The sequence below is a fragment of the Pelodiscus sinensis genome, chromosome 30 (assembly GCF_049634645.1).
Source record: "Pelodiscus sinensis isolate JC-2024 chromosome 30, ASM4963464v1, whole genome shotgun sequence".
In the NCBI taxonomy this organism is placed as follows: Eukaryota; Metazoa; Chordata; order Testudines; family Trionychidae; genus Pelodiscus; species Pelodiscus sinensis.
The window spans coordinates 8,239,679-8,266,182 of record NC_134740.1 but is presented as its reverse complement, the minus strand read 5'-3'; the positions used below and the strand labels follow the sequence as shown (position 1 = coordinate 8,266,182).

Here is a 26,504-nt window from a genome sequence, read left to right as displayed (position 1 = left end):
TTCCCCCCACCCTCTGCTGCCCCCTAGTGCCCATTATACAGTATAGCCGCCCCTTCCCCATCCCACCCTCTGCTGCCCCAGTGCCCATTATACAGTATAGCCGCCCCTTCCCCATCCCACCCTCTGCTGCCCCAGTGCCCATTATACAGTATAGCCGCCCCTTCCCCATCCCACCCTCTGCTGCCCCAGTGCCCATTATACAGTATAGCCGCCCCTTCCCCACCCACCCTCTGCTACCCCAGTGCCCATTATACAGTATAGCCGCCCCTTCCCCATCCCACCCTCTGCTGCCCCAGTGCCCATTATACAGTATAGCCGCCCCTTCCCCATCCCACCCTCTGCTGCCCCAGTGCCCATTATACAGTATAGCCGCCCCTTCCCCATCCCACCCTCTGCTGCCCCCTACTGCCCATTATACAGTATAGCCGCCCCTTCCCCACCCTCCCTCTGCTGCCCCTCAGTGCCCATTATACAGTATAGCCGCCCCTTCCCCACCCCACCCTCTGCTGCCCCCCAGTGCCCATTATACAGTATAGCCGCCCCTTCCCCCCACCCTCTGGTGCCCCCTAGTGCCCATTATACAGTATAGCCGCCCCTCCCCACCCCACCCTCTGCTGCCCCCCAGTGCCCATTATACAGTATAGCCGCCCCTTCCCCACCCCACCCTCTGCTGCCCCCCAGTGCCCATTATACAGTATAGCCGCCGCTTCCCCATCCCACCCTCTGCTGCCCCCTAGTGCCCATTATACAGTATAGCCGCCCCTTCCCCACCCACCCTCTGCTGCCCCCAGTGCCCATTATACAGTATAGCCGCCCCTTCTCCACCCACCCTCTGCTGCCCCCAGTGCCCATTATACAGTATAGCCGCCCCTTCCCCATCCCACCCTCTGCTGCCCCCTACTGCCCATTATACAGTATAGCCGCCCCTTCCCCATCCCACCCTCTGCTGCCCCCTACTGCCCATTATACAGTATAGCCGCCCCTTCCCCATCCCACCCTCTGCTGCCCCCTAGTGCCCATTATACAGTATAGCCGCCCCTTCCCCACCCTCCCTCTGCTGCCCCCCAGTGCCCATTATACAGTATAGCCGCCCCTTCCGCACCCACCCTCTGCTGCCCCCCAGTGCCCATTATACAGTATAGCCGCCCCTTCCCCATCCCACCCTCTGCTGCCCCCTACTGCCCATTATACAGTATAGCCGCCCCTTCCCCATCCCACCCTCTGCTGCCCCCTAGTGCCCATTATACAGTATAGCCGCCCCTTCCCCACCCCACCCTCTGCTGCCCCCCAGTGCCCATTATACAGTATAGCAGCCCCTTCCCCCCACCCTCTGGTGCCCCCTAGTGCCCATTATACAGTATAGCCGCCCCTTCCCCATCCCACCCTCTGCTGCCCCAGTGCCCATTATACAGTATAGCCGCCCCTTCCCCCCACCCTCTGCTGCCCCCTAGTGCCCATTATACAGTATAGCCGCCCCTTCCCCATCCCACCCTCTGCTGCCCCAGTGCCCATTATACAGTATAGCCGCCCCTTCCCGATCCCACCCTCTGCTGCCCCAGTGCCCATTATACAGTATAGCCGCCCCTTCCCCATCCCACCCTCTGCTGCCCCCTACTGCACATTATACAGTATAGCCGCCCCTTCCCCACCCTCCCTCTGCTGCCCATCAGTGCCCATTATACAATATAGCCGCCCCTTCCCCACCCCACCCTCTGCTGCCCCCCTGTGCCCATTATACAGTATAGCCGCCCCTTCCCCCCACCCCCTGGTGCCCCCTAGTGCCCATTATACAGTATAGCCGCCCCTTCCCCACCCCACCCTCTGCTGCCCCCCAGTGCCCATTATACAGTATAGCCGCCCCTTCCCCATCCCACCCTCTGCTGCCCCCTAGTGCCCATTATACAGTATAGCCGCCCCTTCCCCACCCCACCCTCTGCTGCCCCCCTGTGCCCATTATACAGTATAGCCGCCCCTTCCCCACCCACCCTCTGCTGCCCCCAGTGCCCATTATACAGTATAGCCGCCCCTTCTCCACCCACCCTCTGCTGCCCCCAGTGCCCATTATACAGTATAGCCGCCCCTTCCCCATCCCACCCTCTGCTGCCCCAGTGCCCATTATACAGTATAGCCGCCCCTTCCCCATCCCACCCTCTGCTGCCCCAGTGCCCATTATACAGTATAGCCGCCCCTTCCCCATCCCACCCTCTGCTGCCCCAGTGCCCATTATACAGTATAGCCGCCCCTTCCCCACTCACCCTCTGCTGCCCCCTAGTGCCCATTATACAGTATAGCCGCCCCTTCCCCATCCCACCCTCTGCTGCCCCAGTGCCCATTATACAGTATAGCCGCCCCTTCCCCATCCCACCCTCTGCTGCCCCCTACTGCCCATTATACAGTATAGCCGCCCGTTCCCCATCCCACCCTCTGCTGCCCCCTAGTGCCCATTATACAGTATAGCCGCCCCTTCCCCAGCCCACCCTCTGCTGCCCCCCAGTGCCCATTATACAGTATAGCAGCCCCTTCCCCCCACCCTCTGGTGCCCCCTAGTGCCCATTATACAGTATAGCCGCCCCTTCCCCATCCCACCCTCTGCTGCCCCCTAGTGCCCATTATACAGTATAGCCGCCCCTTCCCCATCCCACCCTCTGCTGCCCCAGTGCCCATTATACAGTATAGCCGCCCCTTCCCCATCCCACCCTCTGCTGCCCCAGTGCCCATTATACAGTATAGCCGCCCTTCCCCATCCCACCCTCTGCTGCCCCAGTGCCCATTATACAGTATAGCCGCCCCTTCCCCACCCCCACCCTCTGCTGCCCCCTACTGCCCATTATACAGTATAGCCGCCCCTTCCCCACCCTCCCTCTGCTGCCCCCCAGTGCCCATTATACAGTATAGCCGCCCCTTCCCCACCCCACCCTCTGCTGCCCCCCAGTGCCCATTATACAGTATAGCCGCCCCTTCCCCCCACCCTCTGGTGCCCCCTATTGCCCATTATACAGTATAGCCGCCCCTTCCCCACCCCACCCTCTGCTGCCCCCCAGTGCCCATTATACAGTATAGCCGCCCTTTCCCCCCACCCTCTGCTGCCCCCTAGTGCCCATTATACAGTATAGCTGCCCCTTCCCCATCCCACCCTCTGCTGCCCCAGTGCCCATTATGCATTATAGCCACCCCTTCCCCACCCACCCTCTGCTGCCCCCTACTGCCCATTATACAGTATAGCAGCCCCTTCCCCATCCCACCCTCTGCTGCCCCCTACTGCCCATTATACAGTATAGCTTCCCCTTCCCCACCCCACCCTCTGCTGCCCCCTACTGCCCATTATACAGTATAGCCGCCCCTTCCCCTCCCCCACCCTCTGCTTCCCCCTAGTGCCCATTATACAGTATAGCCGCCCCTTCCCCACCCCACCCTCTGCTGCCCCCCAGTGCCCATTATACAGTATAGCCGCCCCTTCCCCACCCACCCTCTGCTGCCCCCAGTGCCCATTATACAGTATAGCCGCCCCTTCCCCATCCCACCCTCTGCTGCCCCAGTGCCCATTATACAGTATAGCCGCCCCTTCCCCGCCCACCCTCTGCTGCCCCCTAGTGCCCATTATACAGTATAGCCGCCCCTTCCCCGCCCACCCTCTGCTGCCCCCTAGTGCCCATTATACAGTATAGCCGCCCCTTCCCCATCCCACCCTCTGCTGCCCCCTAGTGCCCATTATACAGTATAGCCGCCCCTTCCCCATCCCACCCTCTGCTTCCCCAGTGCCCATTATACAGTATAGCCGCCCCTTCCCCACCCCACCCTCTGCTGCCCCCCAGTGCCCATTATACAGTATAGCCACCCCTTCCCCCCACCCTCTGGTGCCCCCTAGTGCCCATTATACAGTATAGCCGCCCCTTCCCCACCCCACCCTCTGCTGCCCCCCAGTGCCCATTATACAGTATAGCCGCCCCTTCCCCACCCTCCCTCTGCTGCCCCCTAGTGCCCATTATACAGTATAGCCGCCCCTTCCCCACCCACCCTCTGCTGCCCCCAGTGCCCATTATACAGTATAGCCGCCCCTTCCCCATCCCACCCTCTGCTGCCCCAGTGCCCATTATACAGTATAGCCGCCCCTTCCCCATCCCACCCTCTGCTGCCCCAGTGCCCATTATACAGTATAGCCGCCCCTTCCCCATCCCACCCTCTGCTGCCCCAGTGCCCATTATACAGTATAGTCGCCCCTTCCCCATCCCACCCTCTGCTGCCCCAGTGCCCATTATACAGTATAGCCGCCCCTTCCCCATCCCACCCTCTGCTGCCCCCTACTGCCCATTATACAGTATAGCCGCCCCTTCCCCACCCTCCCTCTGCTGCCCCCCATTGCCCATTATACAGTATAGCCGCCCCTTCCCCACCCCACCCTCTGCTGCCCCCCAGTGCCCATTATACAGTATAGCCGCCCCTTCCCCGCCCACCCTCTGCTTCCCCCTAGTGCCCATTATACAGTATAGCCGCCCCTTCCCCCCACCCTCTGGTGCCCCCTAGTGCCCATTATACAGTATAGCCGCCCCTTTCCCACCCCACCCTCTGCTGCCCCCCAGTGCCCATTATACAGTATAGCCGCCCCTTCCCCGCCCACCCTCTGCTGCCCCCTAGTGCCCATTATACAGTATAGCCGCCCCTTCCCCCCACCCTCTTCTGCCCCCTAGTGCCCATTATACAGTATAGCCGCCCCTTCCCCATCCCACCCTCTGCTGCCCCAGTGCCCATTATACAGTATAGCCGCCCCTTCCCCATCCCACCCTCTGCTGCCCCAGTGCCCATTATACAGTATAGCCGCCCCTTCCCCATCCCACCCTCTGCTGCCCCAGTGCCCATTATACAGTATAGCCGCCCCTTCCCCACCCCCACCCTCTGCTGCCCCCTACTGCTCATTATACAGTATAGCCGCCCCTTCCCCACCCTCCCTCTGCTGCCCCCCAGTGCCCATTATACAGTATAGCCGCCCCTTCCCCACCCCACCCTCTGCTGCCCCCCAGTGCCCATTATACAGTATAGCCGCCCTTTCCCCCCACCCTCTGCTGCCCCCTAGTGCCCATTATACAGTATAGCCGCCCCTTCCCCACCCCACCCTCTGCTGCCCCCCAGTGCCCATTATACAGTATAGCCGCCCTTTCCCCCAACCCTCTGCTGCCCCCTAGTGCCCATTATACAGTATAGCCGCCCCTTCCCCATCCCACCCTCTGCTGCCCCAGTGCCCATTATACAGTATAGCCGCCCCTTCCCCGCCCACCCTCTGCTGCCCCCTAGTGCCCATTATACAGTATAGCCGCCCCTTCCCCGCCCACCCTCTGCTGCCCCCTAGTGCCCCTTATACAGTATAGCCGCCCCTTCCCCATCCCACCCTCTGCTGCCCCCTAGTGCCCATTATACAGTATAGCCGCCCCTTCCCCATCCCACCCTCTGCTTCCCCAGTGCCCATTATACAGTATAGCCGCCCCTTCCCCACCCCACCCTCTGCTGCCCCCCAGTGCCCATTATACAGTATAGCCACCCCTTCCCCCCACCCTCTGGTGCCCCCTAGTGCCCATTATACAGTATAGCCGCCCCTCCCCACCCCACCCTCTGCTGCCCCCCAGTGCCCATTATACAGTATAGCCGCCCCTTCCCCACCCTCCCTCTGCTGCCCCCTAGTGCCCATTATACAGTATAGCCGCCCCTTCCCCACCCACCCTCTGCTGCCCCCAGTGCCCATTATACAGTATAGCCGCCCCTTCCCCATCCCACCCTCTGCTGCCCCAGTGCCCATTATACAGTATAGCCGCCCCTTCCCCATCCCACCCTCTGCTGCCCCAGTGCCCATTATACAGTATAGCCGCCCCTTCCCCATCCCACCCTCTGCTGCCCCAGTGCCCATTATACAGTATAGTCGCCCCTTCCCCATCCCACCCTCTGCTGCCCCAGTGCCCATTATACAGTATAGCCGCCCCTTCCCCATCCCACCCTCTGCTGCCCCCTACTGCCCATTATACAGTATAGCCGCCCCTTCCCCACCCTCCCTCTGCTGCCCCCCATTGCCCATTATACAGTATAGCCGCCCCTTCCCCACCCCACCCTCTGCTGCCCCCCAGTGCCCATTATACAGTATAGCCGCCCCTTCCCCGCCCACCCTCTGCTTCCCCCTAGTGCCCATTATACAGTATAGCCGCCCCTTCCCCCCACCCTCTGGTGCCCCCTAGTGCCCATTATACAGTATAGCCGCCCCTTTCCCACCCCACCCTCTGCTGCCCCCCAGTGCCCATTATACAGTATAGCCGCCCCTTCCCCGCCCACCCTCTGCTGCCCCCTAGTGCCCATTATACAGTATAGCCGCCCCTTCCCCCCACCCTCTTCTGCCCCCTAGTGCCCATTATACAGTATAGCCGCCCCTTCCCCATCCCACCCTCTGCTGCCCCAGTGCCCATTATACAGTATAGCCGCCCCTTCCCCATCCCACCCTCTGCTGCCCCAGTGCCCATTATACAGTATAGCCGCCCCTTCCCCATCCCACCCTCTGCTGCCCCAGTGCCCATTATACAGTATAGCCGCCCCTTCCCCACCCCCACCCTCTGCTGCCCCCTACTGCTCATTATACAGTATAGCCGCCCCTTCCCCACCCTCCCTCTGCTGCCCCCCAGTGCCCATTATACAGTATAGCCGCCCCTTCCCCACCCCACCCTCTGCTGCCCCCCAGTGCCCATTATACAGTATAGCCGCCCTTTCCCCCCACCCTCTGCTGCCCCCTAGTGCCCATTATACAGTATAGCCGCCCCTTCCCCACCCCACCCTCTGCTGCCCCCCAGTGCCCATTATACAGTATAGCCGCCCTTTCCCCCAACCCTCTGCTGCCCCCTAGTGCCCATTATACAGTATAGCCGCCCCTTCCCCATCCCACCCTCTGCTGCCCCAGTGCCCATTATGCATTATAGCCACCCCTTCCCCACCCACCCTCTGCTGCCCCCTACTGCCCATTATACAGTATAGCCGCCCCTTCCCCATCCCACCCTCTGCTGCCCCCTACTGCCCATTATACAGTATAGCCGTCCCTTCCCCACCCCACCCTCTGCTGCCCCCTAGTGCCCATTATACAGTATAGCCGCCTCTTCCCCACCCACCCTCTGCTGCCCCCAGTGCCCATTATACAGTATAGCCGCCCCTTCCCCATCCCACCCTCTGCTGCCCCTTATTTCCCATTATACAGTATAGCCGCCCCTTCCCCGCCCTCACCCTCTGCTGCCCCCTAGTGCCCATTATACAGTATAGCCACCCCTTCCCCACCCTCTGCTGCCCCCAGTGCCCATTATACAGTATAGCCGCCCCTTCCCCATCCCACCCTCTGCTGCCCCTTATTTCCCATTATACAGTATAGCCGCCCCTTCCCCACCCACCCTCTGCTGCCCCTTATTTCCCATTATACAGTATAGCCGCCCCTTCCCCACCCACCCTCTGCTGCCCCCTAGTGCCCATTATACAGTATAGCCGCCCCTTCCCCACCCACCCTCTGCTGCCCCTTATTTCCCATTATACAGTATAGCCGCCCCTTCCCCACCCACCCTCTGCTGCCCCCTAGTGCCCATTATACAGTATAGCCGCCCCTTCCCCACCCACCCTCTGCTGCCCCTTATTTCCCATTATACAGTATAGCCGCCCCTTCCCCACCCACCCTCTGCTGCCCCTTATTTCCCATTATACAGTATAGCCGCCCCTTCCCCATCCCACCCTCTGCTGCCCCTTATTTCCCATTATACAGTATAGCCGCCCCTTCCCCATCCCACCCTCTGCTGCCCCTTATTTCCCATTATACAGTATAGCCGCCCCTTCCCCGCCCTCACCCTCTGCCGCCCCCTAGTGCCCATTATACAGTATAGCCGCCCCCTTCCCCAGCCCACCCTCTGCTGCCCCCTAGTGCCCATTATACAGTATAGCCGCCCCTTCCCCACCCCACCCTCTGTTGCCCCCTAGTGCCCAATATACAGTATAGCCGCCCCTTCCCCACCCCACTCTCTGCTGCCCCCTAGTGCCCATTATACAGTATAGCCGCCCCTTCTGCACCCCACCCTCTGCTGCCCCCTAGTGCCCATTATACAGTATAGCCGCCCCTTTCACATTTTCTGTATCTGCTACTGACTCTTGAGTATAAAATCTCCTTTCATGTTGCTTTTTTAGTGTGTAGGAGCTGATTTCCTGTCATTCAGCATCCCTTCCTCTCTCCTGCCTCTCGTTAATAGCTTGCGCACTCAATTACTTGAGCACACATTGCTTCAGTATGAAATATTTTGAATAGACCAAGTTCTTAATTCCAGACAAGATTATTGCTAAAGTCCATCACACTGTAGTACTGTGAAAAGGATCTGCAGGATCCAAGTCTACAGGGCTTCCCACATGTCCACTTTTTAAGTAGAAATAAATCCAGATTTTTTTAGACGTTAGAAAAAAATGTACATAGGACAGAGTTCCAGCCCGTCTCTATTCCTTTTCCTTAATGTCTTCTTCTGAGTCTTGGCCTTCCTTTTCTGTGTTTGGACACGAAATCCAGGTACTACTCCAGGAATTCCCCTCATGAGCTTTTACTAAGCTCTGCAGTGAATGTCTTTGACACGTTTCCTGCGTGAGCATGTTGAACCCTCACTTACACCATTTCAAGGGTGGTGTGAACAGGGCTCTGCCAAATGCGTATGCCAATTCAGCTTGCATGGGATCTAGGCAGTCCCGCCATGGGCTCTACGCTAGCCTGACATACGTGTGATCCCTAAGGGTATGTCTACACTACAAAGTTAATTCGAAATAACAGCAGTTATTTTGAATTAACTTTAATAGTGTCTACACAGGCAAACTGCTATTTTGAAATAAATTCTATTTTATTGCTATTTTACTACTATTTCAAAATAAATAGTGGAGCCCTTATTTCGAATTTGGTAAACCTCATTCTACGGGAGTAACACCAAATTCGAAATAGCTATTTTGAATTTAGTGCTGTGTAGACACTTAATTCAAAATAGGGGGCCTCCAGCCCTTCCCAGGGAGCCCTGGTGGCCACTCTGGGCACAACCAGGAAAGCTTACTCTCCTCTCCCCCAGCCCCGGAGACATTAAAGACCCTGGCCACAGTGCCTGTGCCAGCTCCAAGCCTGCCAGCCCAGAACCAGCAGTGGCCACTGGGGCCCCTAACCCAGAGGCCCCAAAACATGAGCCAGCAAGCCACTGGCAGCCAGCCCTCCACCACTCCCCAGGAGCAGTCTGCCAGCTCCCAGGAGCCTGACAGGGGCTGGAGAAGGAAGGCGCTTTCCTGGTCCAGAGTGGAGATCATGGACTTTCTTCAGGTTTGGGGGAGATGCCCCCAATGTCAATGATCTACACACTAGACGGAGGAACGTGGCCGTCTATGGCAGGAGAGCTTCCAGCCTGGCCACCAAAGGCCACATGCGAACCCAGGAGCAGGTCAGCATGGAAGTCAAGTTGATCTGGTGAGACCCGCAACCCTGAGCCCTGAGCTTCCCCTCCCCCTTCTTCCCCTTGCTTCCCCCTTCCAGCTCCCTCCTCCCAGGTTTCCCCCTCCCCTCTTCCAACCTCTCTCTTCCCCTCTCCCACCTCCTTTTGCCAGTCTTCCCAGAGGTTCATACCCCCCCCCCCCAGTTTTGTTCAATAAACCCAGTTTCTATTTTTGAACATACATGTCTTTTATTTGACATGAGGAAGGGGGGCTAGGGAGGGGTAAGTGGAAGGATGTGAGGGAGGAATGGGGCACGAGCCCCCGGTGGGGAGGACTGGGGAGGCTCTGAGGGCTCTGAGGGGTGGATGCTGACAGCCCCCCGATGAACCCCCCCAGATGACAGCCTGCAGCAAGTGCAGCTGGGCTGATGGCAACAACACCACGAGACACACCAGTGTGCCCAGGGGCAGCTCTGGCTCTGTGTGGCCGAGTGCTGTGGTGTCCTGAGTGTGGGCACTCATGGCACTCCAAGACAGGACTGCTTTGCTGTCCCTCATCGAGGCAGACAAGCAAGCAGGGAGCCCTGAGAACTGTCTGTCTGGGGTGGGGGTCGGGTCCCTTTAAGCATGGAGCTCAGTTAGCCTCAGCAGCAGCCCCACACACGAAGTCCTAAATTGATGCCCTTCTGGCACTGGTTCCAGCCATCCTTAACTTCGGTTCAGGGTCCACTCAGTGTGGACGCACTATTTCAAAATTGCAAAATGTTATTTCAAAATAGTTTTGCGTATAGATGCGTTATTTCGAATTAGCTTAATTCGAATTAACTATTTCAAATTAAGTTAATTTGAAATAGCACTGTAGTGTAGACACACCCTAACACATCACTCTTTCTTGCTTCGATTTGAATATAAGGCTCATAATTCTTCTCCAGTAAGGTCTGAAGCAGAGATGAGGGATTTCTGGGGACTTGCCCTGCATTAGCAATTTTTATAAGGTAGCATAGAGTGGGAAACTGATTCACATATCCACCCAATTCAGGCTTAAGTTTTAATTTTGGTTGAGTTTTGCTTTTTTGAATACAACTTCAGACAGAATTAGTGTCTGGACACAGTTTTCTGCCCAGCAAGGAGTAACATCCTAGCAGTGAAAAGGTTTCCACATTCCTATAACAAGTTCTTCCTTCTTCTGTGATGGTCATCACCTCCCAGGATCTCCTGGTCTGTTCCTTTGGACTCATCCATCGATTGCAGCCTTTCCCCAGCTGTTGGACCCTTTTTACCAGTATTCTCAAACATTTTTCTATTCTTAATTACAGGGAGTCATTATCATAGAAACCTAGAATCCTAGGGCTGGAAGAGACCTGAGGAGATCGTTGAGTCCAGTCCCCATCATCCAACACATTATTCTTTGAATTTCACCACACTTGGACCTTATACATGACTAAGTGTTCATAGTCTACAGTACGTGGTGTGCATGGTGGGAGGTTCAGGGCGGGGGTGGGGTGCAGGAGTCAGGGCGGGGGGTTGTGCATGGTGGGAGGTTCAGGGTGGGGCTGGGGTGCAGGAGTCAGGGCAGAGGCTGTGAATGGTGGGAGGTTCAGGGTGGGGCTGGGGTGCAGGAGTCAGGGCAGGGGCTATGAATGGTGGGAGGTTCAGGGTGGGGGTGGGGTGCAGGAGTCAGGGTGGGGGATTGTGCATGGTGGGAGGTTCAGGGCAGGGGTGGGGTGCAGGAGTCAGGGTGGGGGGTTGTGCGTGGTGGGAGTTTAGGGCGGGGGTGGGGTGCAGGAGTCAGGGCGGGAGCTGTGAGTGGTGGGAGGTTCAGGGTGGGGGTGGGGTGCAGCAGTCAGGGCGGAGGGTTGTGCATGGTGGGAGGTTCTGGGTGGGGGTGGGGTGCAGGAGTCAGGGTGGGGGCTGTGCGTGGTGGGAGGTTCAGGGTGGGGGTGGGGTGCAGCAGTCAGGGCGGAGGGTTGTGCGTGGTGGGAGGTTCTGGGCGGGGGTGGGGTGCAGGAGTCAGGGTGGGGGCTGTGAGTGGTGGGAGGTTCAGGGTGGGGGTGGGGTGCAGGAGTCAGGATGGGAGGTTGGCTACAGGGGGTTGCAGAGCAGGGCTTTGGGTGTTTTGGGGACTGTGGCCAGGGAGTGGGAGCAGGGGCTGGGATGGTTGGGAAGGGGTGTCTTGAGGACATGAGTGGAGGGTGCAGGATTGAGGCAAGAGGGTGGGGCCAGATGGTTGGAGGTGGAGTGTGCAGGGTTGCCTATGTGAGGGGGCTTAGGGCAGGGGTGGGGCTGCAGACCTGCCCCTTTGCTGCACACCATCCTAGGCAGAGGCAGCCCCTCCACTCCCAGGAGGACCGCGGAAAACCCCAAGCTGGCCCTGGCAGCGCATGGTGAGGGTGAGGAAGAGGGGAAGGAGTCTGGGGGAGAGCCAAGGAGCCTGCACAGAGAGCCAAGGCCTGGTTTTGACAGGCAGGTCTCAGCACATGGCTGCCCACAGACACTGGCCAATGGGAGCTGTGGAGTCAGTGCTCATGTAGGTAGGAGATGGATGCTTCTGGGTGTGATGCGGGGGGAGGGCAGGCAGGGAACCTGCCTTAGCCCCACTGCACCACCAGCATTAGTGGAGATGGTTTCTGGGGGTGGGCTGGACCTTTTAGCTTATCCAGGTCTCTGAGCAATTGCCCCTTGTGCCCCTCCCATCAGCAGGCCCGACAGAGGCTCATCTTGGACACAGCCTGGAGAAGGCTGCAGTGGAGAAGAGAGAGGCCCAGGCAAAGGAGGGGAAACACCGCTCGAGCTGTTAACGCTTCTCAGACAGTCTGGTGGGCCTGGCAGTACCAGCCCAGTCTCACCTCCTGCTGCAGCCCATACAGAACTCCACAGCGGGGCCTCCCCACGCACCCCTCTCCCTGTTGCCATCCCACATGGTGTCGGGTCAGTGCCCAGCCAGTCCTGCCCTGCCCGGGGGGAGCTTCACGCATTCTGACCTGTGAATGGCGCGGGTGGTGCATACATACCTGGGGGTATGTCTACACTACAAAGTTAGTTCGAACTAACTTAGTTCGAATTAGTTAATTCGAACTAAGCTAGTTCGAACTAACGCGTCTAGAACTAAAAACTAGTTCGAACTAGCGTTTTGCTAGTTCGAACTAGCAAGTCCACATTGAGTGGACTCTGAACCGGGCTTAATGATGGCCGGAAGCAGTGCCGGCAGGGCATAAAAGGAGGACTTAGAGCGTGGAGATACTGTCTCAGGCTAGCTGAGGGCTGCGCTTAAAGGGTCCCGACCCCCACCCCGGACACACAGTTCTCAGGGGTGCCCCGCTTGCAAAGAAGTTCTGGCTTGGAGTGCCCGGAGTGCCCACACTGGGCACATCACACCACTCGGCCATCAGCCCAGCTGCACTTGCCGCAGGCTGCCATCTGGGGAGAGGAAGTAATTGGGGGGCTGCAGGAGAGCTTCCACCCCCAGAAGCCCGCAGAGCCAGCCCAGTCCTCCCCATCGGGGGCTCGTACCCCATTCCTCCCTCACCTCCTTCCACTTACCCTTCCTTAGCCCCCCTTCTTATTGATGTACAAAATAAAGATAACGTTTCTTCCAACATTGACTCTGTCTTTATTGAAAAAAAACTGGGGGAGACTGGGAAAAGGAGGTGGGAGAGAGGAAGAGAAAGGCTGGGAGAGGGGAGGGCAACTAACATGATCAGGGGTTGGGAACAGGTCCCAGATGAAGAGAGGCTACAGAGACTGGGACTGTTCAGCTTAGAAAAGAGGAGACGGAGGGGGGACAGGATAGAGGTCTCTAAAAGCAGGAGTTGGGTAGAGAGGGTGCATTCAGAAAAGTTCTTCCTGAGTTCCCATAAAGAAGGACTAGAGGACACCAAAGGAAAGGAATGGGTAGCAGGCTTGAAACTAGTAAGAGAAAGTTGTTCTTCTTGACAAAGCAAATAGTTAACCTGTGGAACTCCTTGCTGCAGGAGGCTGTGAAGGCTACAACTAGAACAGAGTTTAAAGGGAAGTGAGATCAAGTCATGGAGGTTGGGTCCATGGAGTAGTCTTAGCCAGAGGGTAGGAGTGGTGTCCCTGCCCAAAGTTTGTGGAAGGCTGGAGAGGGATGGCACGAGACAAATGGCTTGGTCATTGTCTTCGGTCCATCCCCTCCAGGGTCCCTAGGGTTGGCCTCTGTCGGCAGACAGGCTACTGGGCTAGATGGACCTTTGGTCTGACCCAGTACGGCCATTGTAAGCTCAGGGCTCAGTGTCGGGGGTCTCAGTGGACCCCCTTGATTTTCATGCACACCTGGTCCTGGGTGGCCAGGCTGGCAGCTCTCCTGCCCTAGACGGCCACTTTCCTGTGCCTAGTGCGGAGATCGTGGACGAGGTCCACGATGTCCGCACTAGCCCAGGAAGGTGCCCGCCTCTTGCGGTCCAGGGCAAGCTCCCGGGAGCCGCCAGCCTGGTCCCGGCAAGAGGGGGTGGGCTGGGGGGCATCGGGTGGGTGGCTCTGTGCCGTGCCAGGTGCAGGGTCTGCTGGCTGGGTGCTGGCAGGCTTGCACCTGGCACGGGCACCGTAGCCAGCCCGTGCCCCTTTAAGGGGTCCGGGGCCGGGAGGGGGGCATAGAGTTTCCCTGGTGTTGGCCAGAGTGGCCACCAGGGAAACCTGGGGAGGGCTAGCCTCCCACTAGTTCGAACTAAAGGGCTACACAGCCCTTAGTTCGAACTAGCTAGTTCGAACTAGGCGTTAGTCCTCGTAAAATGAGGTTTTCCTAGTTCGAACTAAGCGCTCCGCTAGTTCGATTCAAATTCGAACTAGCGGAGCGCTAGTGTAGCACCTATTAAAGTTAGTTCGAACTAACGTCCGTTAGTTCGAACTAACTTTGTAGTGTAGACATACCCTGGGATGGAATGTTTCTCGCTGAAAGCTTTATTTGCCTTGCCATTTCCAGTCTTGAAGCTCTAAAATTAGGCCAACACTTTGAGTGAATATTCTCCTTTGATTTTTCACTGGATTTTAAAACTGGTCAAAAATTCCAACTGTCCTATTTCCAGGAAAATGAAGAAATTTAAAATGTAGAAGGTATTTTTGCCACAACAGCATCTCTTCACTTTATCCTGAGAGGATGAGAATAGCTCAAAGCCTTACAAATGACAATCTTTGAATAAAACTATCGAGTCATTGTGAAGAATTCTACAAAATAATTATGGATTTCTCTTCATGCCCCTGTTTTGACTCACTCTACTTTTCATTCTCTGGTGTCACCAGCTCTGTGCAAAGATGCTCTTCTCAACGGTTTTTCTGAAGGCTCCCTTCACCTCTTTGTTCCTCAGTGTGTATATGATGGGACTCAACAGAGGGGACACGATTGTGTTCAAGAGGGAAATCATCTGATCAGTCTCCAGGGTGGAGCTGGACTTGGGCATCAGGTAGATGATAAGGCCTGTTCCATAGAACAAGGTCACGACCATGAGGTGGGAGGAGCAGGTGGAGAAGGCTTTATGCCTGCTCTCTGCCGATGGCAGCCTGAGGATGGTGCAGATGATGAGGATGTAGGACAGGAGTATCAACAAGAAAGGGCTCATGATAAACAGCCCTGACACAAAGTGCCCTAGGATCTCAATCTTCCATGTGTCAGTGCAAGCCTTCTTCGTCACCGGTTCAACGTCACAGAAGAAGTGGGGGATGCGGTTGGAGCCACAGAAGGGCAGGCTGAAGATCCACATGGTCTTAGCTACTTCCATCGTGATGCCGATGACCCATGAAGCACCTGCGAGCAGCACACACGCACGGCCGCTCATGATGGTTGCATAGTGCAAGGGGCGGCATATGGCCATGTAGCGGTCGTAGGCCATGGCTGCGAGAAGGCAGCATTCCGTGAGGCCCATGATGGTGAAGACGTACATCTGGGCTGCACAGGCCACAAGGGAGATGGTCTTTTCCTCCACCAGGAGGTGAACCAGCAGCTGAGGGACCACACTAGTGGTGAAGCAGATTTCCAAGACAGACAGGTTCACCAGGAAGAAATACATGGGGGTGTGGAGAGAGGAGTTCAGCTTTATCAGCAGGATAATGAGCAGGTTCCCCATCAGAATGACCAGGTAGATGACCAGAAGCACCAGAAACAGAAGGATTTGCAGCTCACCAAGGTAGGAAAACCCCACCAGGATGAAGACATCGGAGACGGTCTGGTTCTCGCCAGGGCCTCTCTGAGAATTGGTCATCTGTAGGGATGAGAAAGAAAGCAACACTGGAGCTAAATCTGAGGAATACTACATGGCTCCGTCAAGACTGGCATGATTTTCCGGAAATGCTTTTAACGGAAAAGTTTTCCGTTAAAAGCATTTTCAGAACAGAGTGTCTAGACTGGCACAGACGCTTTTCTGCAAAAGCACTTTTTGCGGAAAAGCTTCCGTGCCAATCTAGATGCGCTTTTCCACAAAAAAGCCCCAATCGCCATTTTTGCGATCGGGGCTTTTTTGCGGAAAACAAATCTGAGCTGTCTACACTGGCCCTTTCGCGCAAAAGCTTTGCGCAAAAGGACTTTTGCCCGAGCGGGAGCAGCATAGTATTTCTGCAAGAACACTGACAATCTTACATGAGATTGTCAGTGCTTTTGCGGAAATTCAAGCGGACAGATAGCTGGCAAGTTTTTCCGGAAAAGTGGCTGATTTTCCGGAAAAACTAGCCAGTCTAGACACAGCCCACATGTGTTATGTGACACAAAAATTCATACTGGTTTCCAGTCTGTTGCCAGACTTCTTACTAAAATGTCACTAGAGATGAAATCTTGTATTCAGCAGGGATTTTGATTTATTTCTCTATCTGCTGGCTGACATTTGGACTGGTCCTAAATAAAAGGAAATTTTTTCTCACCATTAGGAATAAGATCAGTGTAGGTTCTCGTCCTTGGCAGTGGACTGATGTTTTCAGAGCACGTCAAGGCATCCGGGCACTCCATAGCTACAGAGGAGAAATATGCAAGCAAGAAAAGATGATCAGATTATGTGGAGAGAGGGAGGATGGAACCGTAGCTAACAAAGACCACACTTACCTCTCAGGCACTGGGAGCAGAGCATGTGCCATGGGTGGAGTCGACACTCTTATTAGAATAGATCAGATTGAGCCCACCCCATCAACCCTATTCAGATCCAAATACAAGTCCCAGCCCCAGAAGCAACATTTCCACTCAGCGTTAATGGATGAGGAAGAGGGTTGGGAACAGAGAGGTGTAAAGACAAGAGAAGGGAGAAGCCAAGAACAACACCACACCCAGCAACAACTAAAATACTCAACAGAATCATGGCCCGGTGATGGACATCTGTCACTCTGGTGGGCACTCTGGAATTCTGGGACCAGAACCTCACCTAGGGTACGTCTAGACTACAGGGTTTTGTCGACAGAAGTTTTGTCGACAGATGCTGTCGACAAAACTTCTGCCGGCAAAGAGCGTCTAGACTACATTGAGTTCTGTCGACAAAGCAAGGTGCTTTGTCGACATGGTAGTGTAGACGCAAAGGACAGTTTACACGCAATAAAACCTTCTGTCGACAGAAACTCTGTCGACAGAAGGCGTTATGCCTCGTAAAATGAGGTTTACCAGCGTCAACAAAACTGCTGAGTTCTGTCGACGTTATGTCGACAGAACTCAGCGGTAGTGTGGACGCAGGTATAGTTTTGTCAACAAAAGTCCACTTTTGTCGACAAAACTCTGTAGTCTAGACACACCCCTAGTGTCAATGTGCATCTTGGACCAGAACCTCACCTAGTGTTAAGGAGCATCATACCATTAAAATCAAGCTCCTGACCTGACACCAGGTTATTAAATTAGTTCAATTCCGAATGACAGACTCAGAGATCAGGAGATCAATGGATACACTACGAGGTGGATGGCCAGATAGAGAGAGAGAGAGAATGTAGTCAGACAGGAACCTCCCTTGTAACATTCATTTTTGTTTGCCTGGATATGCAGGCTCAGTGACTGTGAATGGCTGGAACCAGAGATACGCCAATTGCTGACCAAGAGGCTGCTGAGAAGTGCCCTTGACTAAAACCCATATTGATAAGAACACAGCCGTCTGTGGGGGGAGGAATCTCGCCCAGTAAAAACATGTCTAGTACTCACAATTTAGTTCTCTCTCTTGCAAGTGTAAATTAACTTGAAACTTGCTTGTAAGAACTGGCGCCACAAAACGTACCAGTACAATTTGGCATCTTAAGATAAGGAAGAGGATACAGGCGCCCAGGGGTATAAAGATGGGTCCAGCAGCACATTTACTCTGAGTGTCAATCTACCATCTATCTGCTGGTCGGGTTTGGTGTTTGACCTCCGAAGGTTCCATGGGGACACCCACCTCGTATCCGTCTTTCCTAGGAATTGAGGGACCGGCCCTGGCCTGACACGCTGGGACCGAGAGGCACAGAAGAGGGTAAAACTTGTACCTGGATGTGGTCCTTTGTCTTAAGTGTACACATAGACTTAGAGCTCTTTAAAGATTAAGCTGTCACTTGGTACCATTATTTCTATTTTCTATCCTTATTTTCTTTGTAACCATTTTTAAGATCTATATTTGCTAGCAGTTAAGAAAGAGAGCAATAGCCATTGTAACCATATGCTTTTATAAGTCTTTTTAATAAAGCTGTAACTGTTTAAGCTTTGACCTGACTCCTTCAGTTGCTGTAACAGAACCAAGCACAATTTAAAAGAACTTCAGCCGGTCATAAGGGACAGGTATAGGAAGAGCTTGAGCGTTTTGGATCGTGTCACTCCCAGGTGACAGATCTGTTGGGGCATCTCTCTGTCTTCCCTAGACTGCCCGCTGCGAAGGGATCCTGTATCCTAGCAGCTGAAATCTGAGATGTAATAAGCTCTTCCTATAAACTCTGGGGCGTCTGTCAGCTGTTGGCTGCCCTCTGCAACGGGACCCTGGTCCTAGCGGTAAAGACACGGATGTTAAACCTTTTCTCAGTAACACACACACACAAACTGCCCTGACCATTGGCTGACAGAGAGAGATGTGAACACACAAACAACCCATGTACTAAGGTTTGCTGCATTCCTGGAGAATTCAAAGGAAGAAATCAGGGACATGATTTTGCTCTGATTGCAGATGGGGGCACAACGTCCCTGGCCTTGAGTGGGAGAACGGCTGGGGGCATAAGTCTTGAATTTTTCACCAACCTTGTGTACGAGAATCAAGCCATCTCCTAGCTGTAGGTGCTGTATGTGTAGCAGGAATCAGAGGGGTTTTTATTTCAGTCCCAGGCTTCTGGGACCAAGTCCCTGGAGAAAATGTCTTGCCATATTCCTCGGAGGAAGAACAGCCCTGCCTCAGATGGCAACAAAACAACATTCACTGAGTCAGTCATGTCCCAGGACGTTGTATCATCAGCATTTTGTGTATTTTTAAGATGAATATCACCATGGGATTTACAGTGGTAAATGGTGGGACACTTTATGGAGCTCTCCAAGGTACACAGCAGAAGGACTCAGGGGCAGAGGCAGGAACAACACTCAGGGCTCATGGCTCCAGGTTCTTGATGCTCAGATTTGGGCCCTACTCTTGCCTCAGAGCTACGATTTGAAGCCAGGACTCTCAGCCCCACCTGCTCTAACCATTACACCCCACTCCACCACTGGAGCTGGGAACAGAACCCAGGAGCCTTGACTGCCAGATCCCCTTGCCCTACCCACCAGGCCCATTTCCCTTCTTGAGGGCCAGCCCCACAGCCCAGAGCAGTCAATGGGAGGGTCTCTTTGGTTCCAGTCAGTTTGCAGCAGGAACAGAGTCAGGACAAGCTCCCAGGAGCATCAAAACAAACTTTGTGTGGGTCATTCCATGAAGAGTAACAGTTAATTCGAACTAAGAACTTAGTTCAAATTAATGTTCCACTGTCGTGTGTAGCCGCGCGGCAGTGAGTTTGGGCTAGTGACATTTCAAAATGGCGACCGGACAGGAACATGCAAATAATGCCTGGGATATGCAACTCCAGTCGCCTCATTTGCCTACCTATCTCAACTTAACGAGGAGTAATGGTAGTTCGAACTAGGAAGCCTAGTTTGAACTACCTAGTTCGTGCCCCGTGTAGCCGCGCTGCACGGTGTTCGAACCAGCGGGGTTTTAAAAATAGCGGCTCCCCGCTTATGCAAATGAAGTCCAGGAAATTCAAATCCCGGGCTTCATTTGCAAGTGCGGTATGCCTACATTACCCCGCTAGTTCGAAATAGTGGGGTAGTGTAGACATACCCACGAGGAGTAATGGTAGTTCGAACAAGGAAGCCTAGTTCGAACTACCTAGTTCATGCCCCGTGTAGCCGCGCTGCACGGTGTTCGAACCAGCGGGGTTTTAAAAATGGCGGCTCCCCGCTTATGCAAATGAAGCCCGGGAAATTCAAATCCCGGGCTTCATTTGCAAGTGCGGTATGCCTACATTACCCCGCTAGTTCGAAATAGCGGGGTAGTGTAGACATACCCTTAGTGTTTGACCCTGCAGACCCCGACAGGGCCCCCAGAGACCACAAACCAGATAAGGATCTATGGTGCCAGACCAGGTTTATTGTTAAGCAAAGTAGTCACAATTGTCGGTAGACTCTACCGCACCACTACACACATGTACCATACAATAGAACTGGCTCAGTCAGCGGAAGGTCCCACTACCCCCTACATCAGGCAAAGACTGTCCCCCCAAGACAGCATTTCATATACAGGTACCAATAAGTTACACCTCACTGCCAACGTGTCAGGTTACCACCCTCGGATGCCACATAGGCTACGTCTACACTGCTGAGGCGGAGGACACCTCCCCCATGCTCATGGACACTGGCCTGGGGAGCCCCGTCATCGCTCGCCCACAGCAAGAGCAGGAGCAGGAGGGGGAGGGCTAGCCGGGGACCCCAGCGGGGGATGGGGACTCCACTGGCACCATCATCTTGTCCCTGGAGCCAGAGCCTGCCAGCCAGGATGTGTCCCAGGCCTCCTCAGAAGCCGGGGAGGGATCCTCAGGTGAGTGGTGTCTTTCTCATGCACTTGGGAGTTGTGCGGGGGGGAGGGGCGAGTGTGTACAGTGTGTCGCTAGTGGTGCTCTGGCTGGGCACCGTGCTGGGCTCTGCGCACGTGCGACCTCGTATCACATCCCTATGTAGCACGTGGAGATAGCAGGCAGCCCCTGAGCACGCCTGGGATCCTGCTGGACACACAAGTCCTGTCCGGGGTGGGGTGGGGGGGCGTGCAGGCTGGGAGCAGGCTAGCACACCCCCCGAGGAGTGCCACACGCACTACAGGGCGATGCCTGCCCGTGCGAGACAGCAGTCGTGTCCATGCACATTGCTGCGAGCTGCCCCTGTGCGTGCAGCCCCCAGGAGGCCCCTGCTCCCAGCACTTCCCTGGGGTGCTTGTCCGTGGCGGGGGGGAAGCAGGCAGCCCGTTCCTCTGAACCGCAGCAAGCAAAAGATGTTTGGTTTGGTTGCAACACAGGCCTCTTTATTGGGAAGGGGGGAAAGGAGGGGTTGTGGTGGGGAAGGGATGTAGCTGCTATGCAGGGGCCCCTTTGTAGTAGTCCCTGGGGATAGTTACTGAGGTGCCTGTGAGAACCTCTCCCTCAGAGCCTCCTGGGTGAACACCCCATCTTGGTGGGTCTGCTGGGTGGCAGCTGTCCGGGGCTGCTCATACGCACAGCCCACTTGGCCGGCATCTGCCCCTCAGGCCGGGAGCAAGGCCTCCCCCTTCCTCTCCACAATGTTGGGGAGGACACAACATGCTGCTACCACCTCAGGGATGTTGTGCTCCCCCATGTCGAGGAGGTTCAGGATGCAACGGAACTGCGCCATCAGCTGGCCAAAAGTGCACTCCACCTGGTTCCTGGCTCGGTTCAGGTGGGCATTAAATTGTTCCCTGCTGGAGTCCAAGCGTTGGTGAAGGGCTTCATAAGCCATGAGGGGGTAGGCTACATCCCCCATGATGCACAGTGTCATTGGCACATCCCTGATGGCAAATTCCTGGAGGGGGAGAATGTGCCCGCCTCCAGCCTGCGGCGTTTCTAAAGATGTGGGCGTCGTGTGCCCTGCCCAACCACCCCACGAAACTGTCTGTGAAGTGTCCCCGGTGGTCGACCAGAGCCTGCAGCACCATGGAAAAGTTGCCCTTCCAGTTGATGTAGAGGGCCACTCGATGGGCAGGTGCTCGGATGGGGATGTATGTCCCATCGATGGCACATAGCGTTTCCTGTTTGGCCCTAGATGGGCAGCGGGGGAAACACTGACTCAATGACCCCCTCACATTGGCAGATAAAATTCCCACTGGTTAAAAGCAGCCCCCCCAATCTGAGCTCCCCAAGCTGCTCCCTTCAGCACAGCGCCCCCTAGCGCCAGCCCTGTGAGACGCCAGCTCTCCACCCAAAGTTGTTTTACACTCAGGTTTATTTCTTTCCTTTGCAGCTGTGTGCAAACAAGTCCCAGCGTGTCCTCTCGCCCCACGCCAGAGCCTCGGGCAGACACAAGCGTCTACATGCAGATGCAGAGAGCGGTGCAGACATTTGTCCTGGATTTAGCCTCCCGGCCCCCCAAGGGAGGCAGGAAAATGGAATGTTCGGAAAGCCGAACTCAGGGGACCACTTGCCATATCCTGGAAGGGCAGGAGGTGACATTCCCACCTTCATTCTGCAATCCCAGAGTTCTGGGGGGGGGGGGGGGTGGAATTTCCATGGCTGATTGATCCCAGCCTTGAACTGCCCCCTGGAATAGGCACCTCTGTGCCTGGGCGCTGGCACAGGGCAGGCTGCGGGGGTGGGCCAGGGAGTAGTTTGACCAGGCCTGCTCTGTTGAGGTGCGACAGCAAACAGCTGGCAGGGCCTTGCACCCTGCACTGGGATGGACACTGTGGTTACAGAGACACTCGGCTGCTCCTCGTCCCCCCCCCCCACCCCCGCTGGGAGAGTTCCTGAGGCTGAGAAACCTGCCTGGAAAACAAAGGGCAGGGAGCCCCAGGCTGTTCCTAAGGGTCCAGGCTCTGGCGTGCTCAGCCTCAGCAAAGGGCCCTGAGGAAGGCGACCACGGCCTCTCAAGCTCTGTAGCCAGAGAGGTGACATTTTGGCGGGAGTCCCACAGGGGCCCAAGAGAATCCTGCCCCCATGGGTGGGGGCCGCCGACGCCCTCGCATTTCTCCACCAGGCGCAGGGTGTGGCTCTGCCCTACGCAGGCTGGGAACGCGTTTGCCTGCAAGCCAGTCTCTTCAGGGCCTTTTTCATCTCCTCGTTGCGCAGGGTGTAGATGAAGGGGTTGAGCAGCGGGGTGACGGCTGTGTAGAATATGGCCAGGGCGCCGTCGGAGGCCCGGCTGGAGGAGGGGCTCAGGTAGATGAGGACGGAGGGCACATTGTACAGCAGCACCAGAGTGAGGTGGGCGCTGCAGGTGGAGAAGGCCCGGCGCCGCCCCTCGGCCGTGCGGATCTGCAGGATGGTGGCCACGATGTAGGCGTAGGAGACGCAGGTGAGCAGGAAGCAGCAGGCCGCCACCGCCCCGATGTTGGCCAGGATGATGAGCTGGTTGGCGGCCGTGTCGGCGCAGGCCAGCTTGAGCACAGGCGGGATGTCGCAGAAGAAGTATTCCACGTGGCGGGGGCCGCAGTAGGGCAGGCGGAAGGTCAGGGTGGTGTGGATGGCGGCGTGCACGGAGCCAGTGAGCCAGGTGCTGGCGGCCATGCCCAGGCAGACCCGCTTGCTCATCAGCACGCCGTAGTGCAAGGGGCGGCAGATGGCCAGGAAGCGGTCGTAGGCCATCACCGTGTAGAGGAAGCACTCGGTGCTGCCCAGGAGGTGGAAGGCGTAGAGCTGCGCCACGCAGCCGCCGAACGAGATGGTCCTGCCGCCCGGCCCCAGCAGGCCCGCCAGGAGCTTGGGCACAGTGACGGAGGAGAGGCAGGCGTCCAGCACGGAGAGGTGGCCGAGGAAGCAGTACATGGGCAGGGCGTGGAGCCGGGCATTGCTCAGCACCGTCAGCAGGGTCAGCGCGTTGCCCAGCAGGGTGAGCAGGTAGAGCAGGACGAAGAGCAGGAAGAAGAGAGACGGAAACTGCCTGGTGTTGGGGAGCCCCTCCAGCACGAATTCTGTCACCGGTGTTTGGTTGCCCGGCTCCATTGGCCACCCCTGCGGAGAACGAGCAAAGCCAGAGTCAAAGAGCCATAGTGCAAGGGCCAAAGTGTCCCCACTAGTGTCTCTTTTGTGCACGGACACTCACCCGCGCCCAGCATCCGTCCTGTCCCACCCGCCTGCCCCACTCACCCATCCCCAGTGCCAGCATCCGTCCTGTCCCACCCACCTGCCCCGTTCACCCGTCCCCAGTGCCAGCATCCGTCCTGTCCCACCCACCTGCCCCGTTCACCCATCCCCAGTGCCAGCATCCGTCCTGTCCCACCCGCCAGCCCCGTTCACCCATCCCCAGTGCCAGCATCCGTCCTGTCCCACCCGCCTGCCCCGTTCACCCGTCCCCAGTGCCAGCATCCGTCCTGTCCCACCCACCTGCCCCGTTCACCCGTCCCCAGTGCCAGCATCCGTCCTGTCCCACCCGCCAGCCCCATTCACCCATCCCCAGTGCCAGCATCCGTCCTGTCCCACCCACCTGCCCCGTTCACCCGTCCCCAGTGCCAGCATCCATCCTGTCCCACCCGCCTGCCCCGTTCACCCGTCCCCAGTGCCAGCATCCGTCCTGTCCCACCCGCCTGCCCCACTCACCCATCCCCAGTGCCAGCATCCGTCCTGTCCCACCCACCTGCCCCGTTCACCCGTCCCCAGTGCCAGCATCCATCCTGTCTCACCCGCCTGCCCCGTTCACCCGTCCCCAGTGCCAGCATCCATCCTGTCCCACCCGCCTGCCCCGTTCACCCGTCCCCAGTGCCAGCATCCGTCCTGTCCCACCCGCCAGCCCCGTTCACCCATCCCCAGTGCCAGCATCCGTCCTGTCCCACCCGCCTGCCCCGTTCACCCGTCCCCAGTGCCAGCATCCGTCCTGTCCCACCCGCCTGCCCCACTCACCCATCCCCAGTGCCAGCATCCGTCCTGTCCCACCCACCTGCCCCGTTCACCCGTCCCCAGTGCCAGCATCCGTCCTGTCTCACCCGCCTGCCCCGTTCACCCGTCCCCAGTGCCAGCATCCATCCTGTCCCACCCGCCTGCCCCGTTCACCCGTCCCCAGTGCCAGCATCCGTCCTGTCCCACCCGCCTGCTCCACTCACCCATCCCCAGTGCCAGCATCCGTCCTGTCCCACCCACCTGCCCCACTCACCCATCCCCAGTGCCAGCATCCATCCTGTCCCACCCGCCTGCCCCACTCACCCGTCCCCAGTGCCAGCATCCATCCTGTCTCACCCGCCTGCCCCACTCACCCGTCCCCAGTGCCAGCATCCATCCTGTCCCACCCGCCTGCCCCACTCACCCGTCCCCAGTGCCAGCATCCATCCTGTCCCACCCGCCTGCCCCGTTCACCCATCCCCAGTGCCAGCATCCATCCTGTCCCACCCGCCTGCGCCGTTCACCCGTCCCCAGTGCCAGCATCCGTCCTGTCCCACCCGCCTGCCCCGTTAACCCGTCCCCAGTGCCAGCATCTGCCCTGTCCCACCCATCTACCCCACCTCCAGCACCAGCATCCACCCTGTCCCACCTACCCACTCCGTTCACCCATCCCCAGCACAAGCATCTGTTCTGTCCCACCTGCCACTGGCCCCAGACATCTGTCCTAACCAGCCCTCCTGTCCACACTGCTCACCTGCCCCTAGCATCCCCCTGTCCCGTCCCCCACCCTGCTCACCCACCCCCAGCACCAGCATCCATCCTGTCATGCCTGCCCGGCCCTGCTGACAAGCTAGGCTATGTCTACACTATGGGATTTTTCCCAGATACCAGAAGTATTCTGGAAAAACTCTGCTGCATCCAGGGAACAAGTCTGCTCTTCCGCTTTTTTGTGTGTGGAAGAGCAGACGTGCTCTTTTGGAAGGAGCTCTTCCAAAAGACGAGGTTTTTCTGAAATTTGTCCCGGGGCAGACGGGCCGAATTTTGGAAGAGCCTCTTCTGAAAAAACTATTGGAAAAAGGTACATAAATTGCAGAGCACAATTTGCATACCTTTTTCAATAAATCATTGTAGTCTAGACATCTCCTAGTTCCCCACATCCCTCCTGTCCTGCCCACCCGCCCTGCTCACAAGCCAGCACCAGCAACTGGGCCTCCCCTCTGGGCCCGCCACACCCCGAGTCCAGCACTCGGGCATCTGAGCAGCTCCGAGGTGTAATGGGGTCTCTCCTCACAACATCACCCCAGGGAGGGGATGATTGCCGGGCAGGGAACTGCTCCCACCCGCACTGGAACCCTGGGCAGAGCAGGACTTTCCCGCTTGGGTCTTAAATCCACAGCTGAGGACTTAACCCTCCGTTCCTTGCCTCTCACAGCTGCTGTGAGCAGGGTCCTGCTGTGGGGTAGGCAGAATGTCTGGTTCCCTCTCTGCTCCAATCAAGAGAGAGAGAAATTACACAGTGATTTAGTGCTCCAGCCCCCTACACATCTATCTATCTATCTATCTATCTATCTATCTATCTATCTATCTATCTATCTATCTATCTATCTATCTATCTATCTATCCCCACACACACCCTCTATCTATCTATCTATCTATCTATCTATCTATCTATCTATCTATCTATCTATCTATCTATCCCCACACACCCCATCTATCTATCTATCTATCTATCTATCTATCTATCTATCTATCTATCTATCTATCCCCACACCCCCCCTCTATCTATCTATCTATCTATCTATCTATCTATCTATCTATCTATCTATCTATCTATCTATCTATCCCCACACACACCCTCTATCTATCTATCTATCTATCTATCTATCTATCTATCTATCTATCCCCACACCCCCCCTCTATCTATCTATCTATCTATCTATCTATCTATCTATCTATCTATCTATCTATCTATCCCCACACACCCCCTCTATCTATCTATCTATCTATCTATCTATCTATCTATCTATCTATCCCCGCACCCCCCATCTATCTATCTATCTATCTATCTATCTA

The 26,504-nt window shown here is 56.4% G+C and overlaps 2 protein-coding genes across 2 annotated transcripts; both read right to left on the bottom strand.

Annotated features, from left to right (window-relative positions):
• Window positions 1-14,692: 14,692 nt before the first annotated feature.
• LOC102449391 (olfactory receptor 10A4-like) lies at window positions 14,693-15,655 on the bottom strand. Its single transcript, XM_075911815.1, has one exon. The coding sequence runs from the start codon at window positions 15,653-15,655 to the stop codon at window positions 14,693-14,695; it is 963 nt and encodes a 320-aa protein (XP_075767930.1).
• Window positions 15,656-22,616: 6,961 nt separating this feature from the next.
• Window positions 22,617-23,561, bottom strand: LOC142821270 (olfactory receptor 10S1-like). Its single transcript, XM_075912108.1, has one exon. It carries the CDS (start codon window positions 23,559-23,561, stop codon window positions 22,617-22,619), a length of 945 nt encoding a protein of 314 aa, XP_075768223.1.
• Between the last annotated feature and the right edge of the window lie 2,943 nt (window positions 23,562-26,504).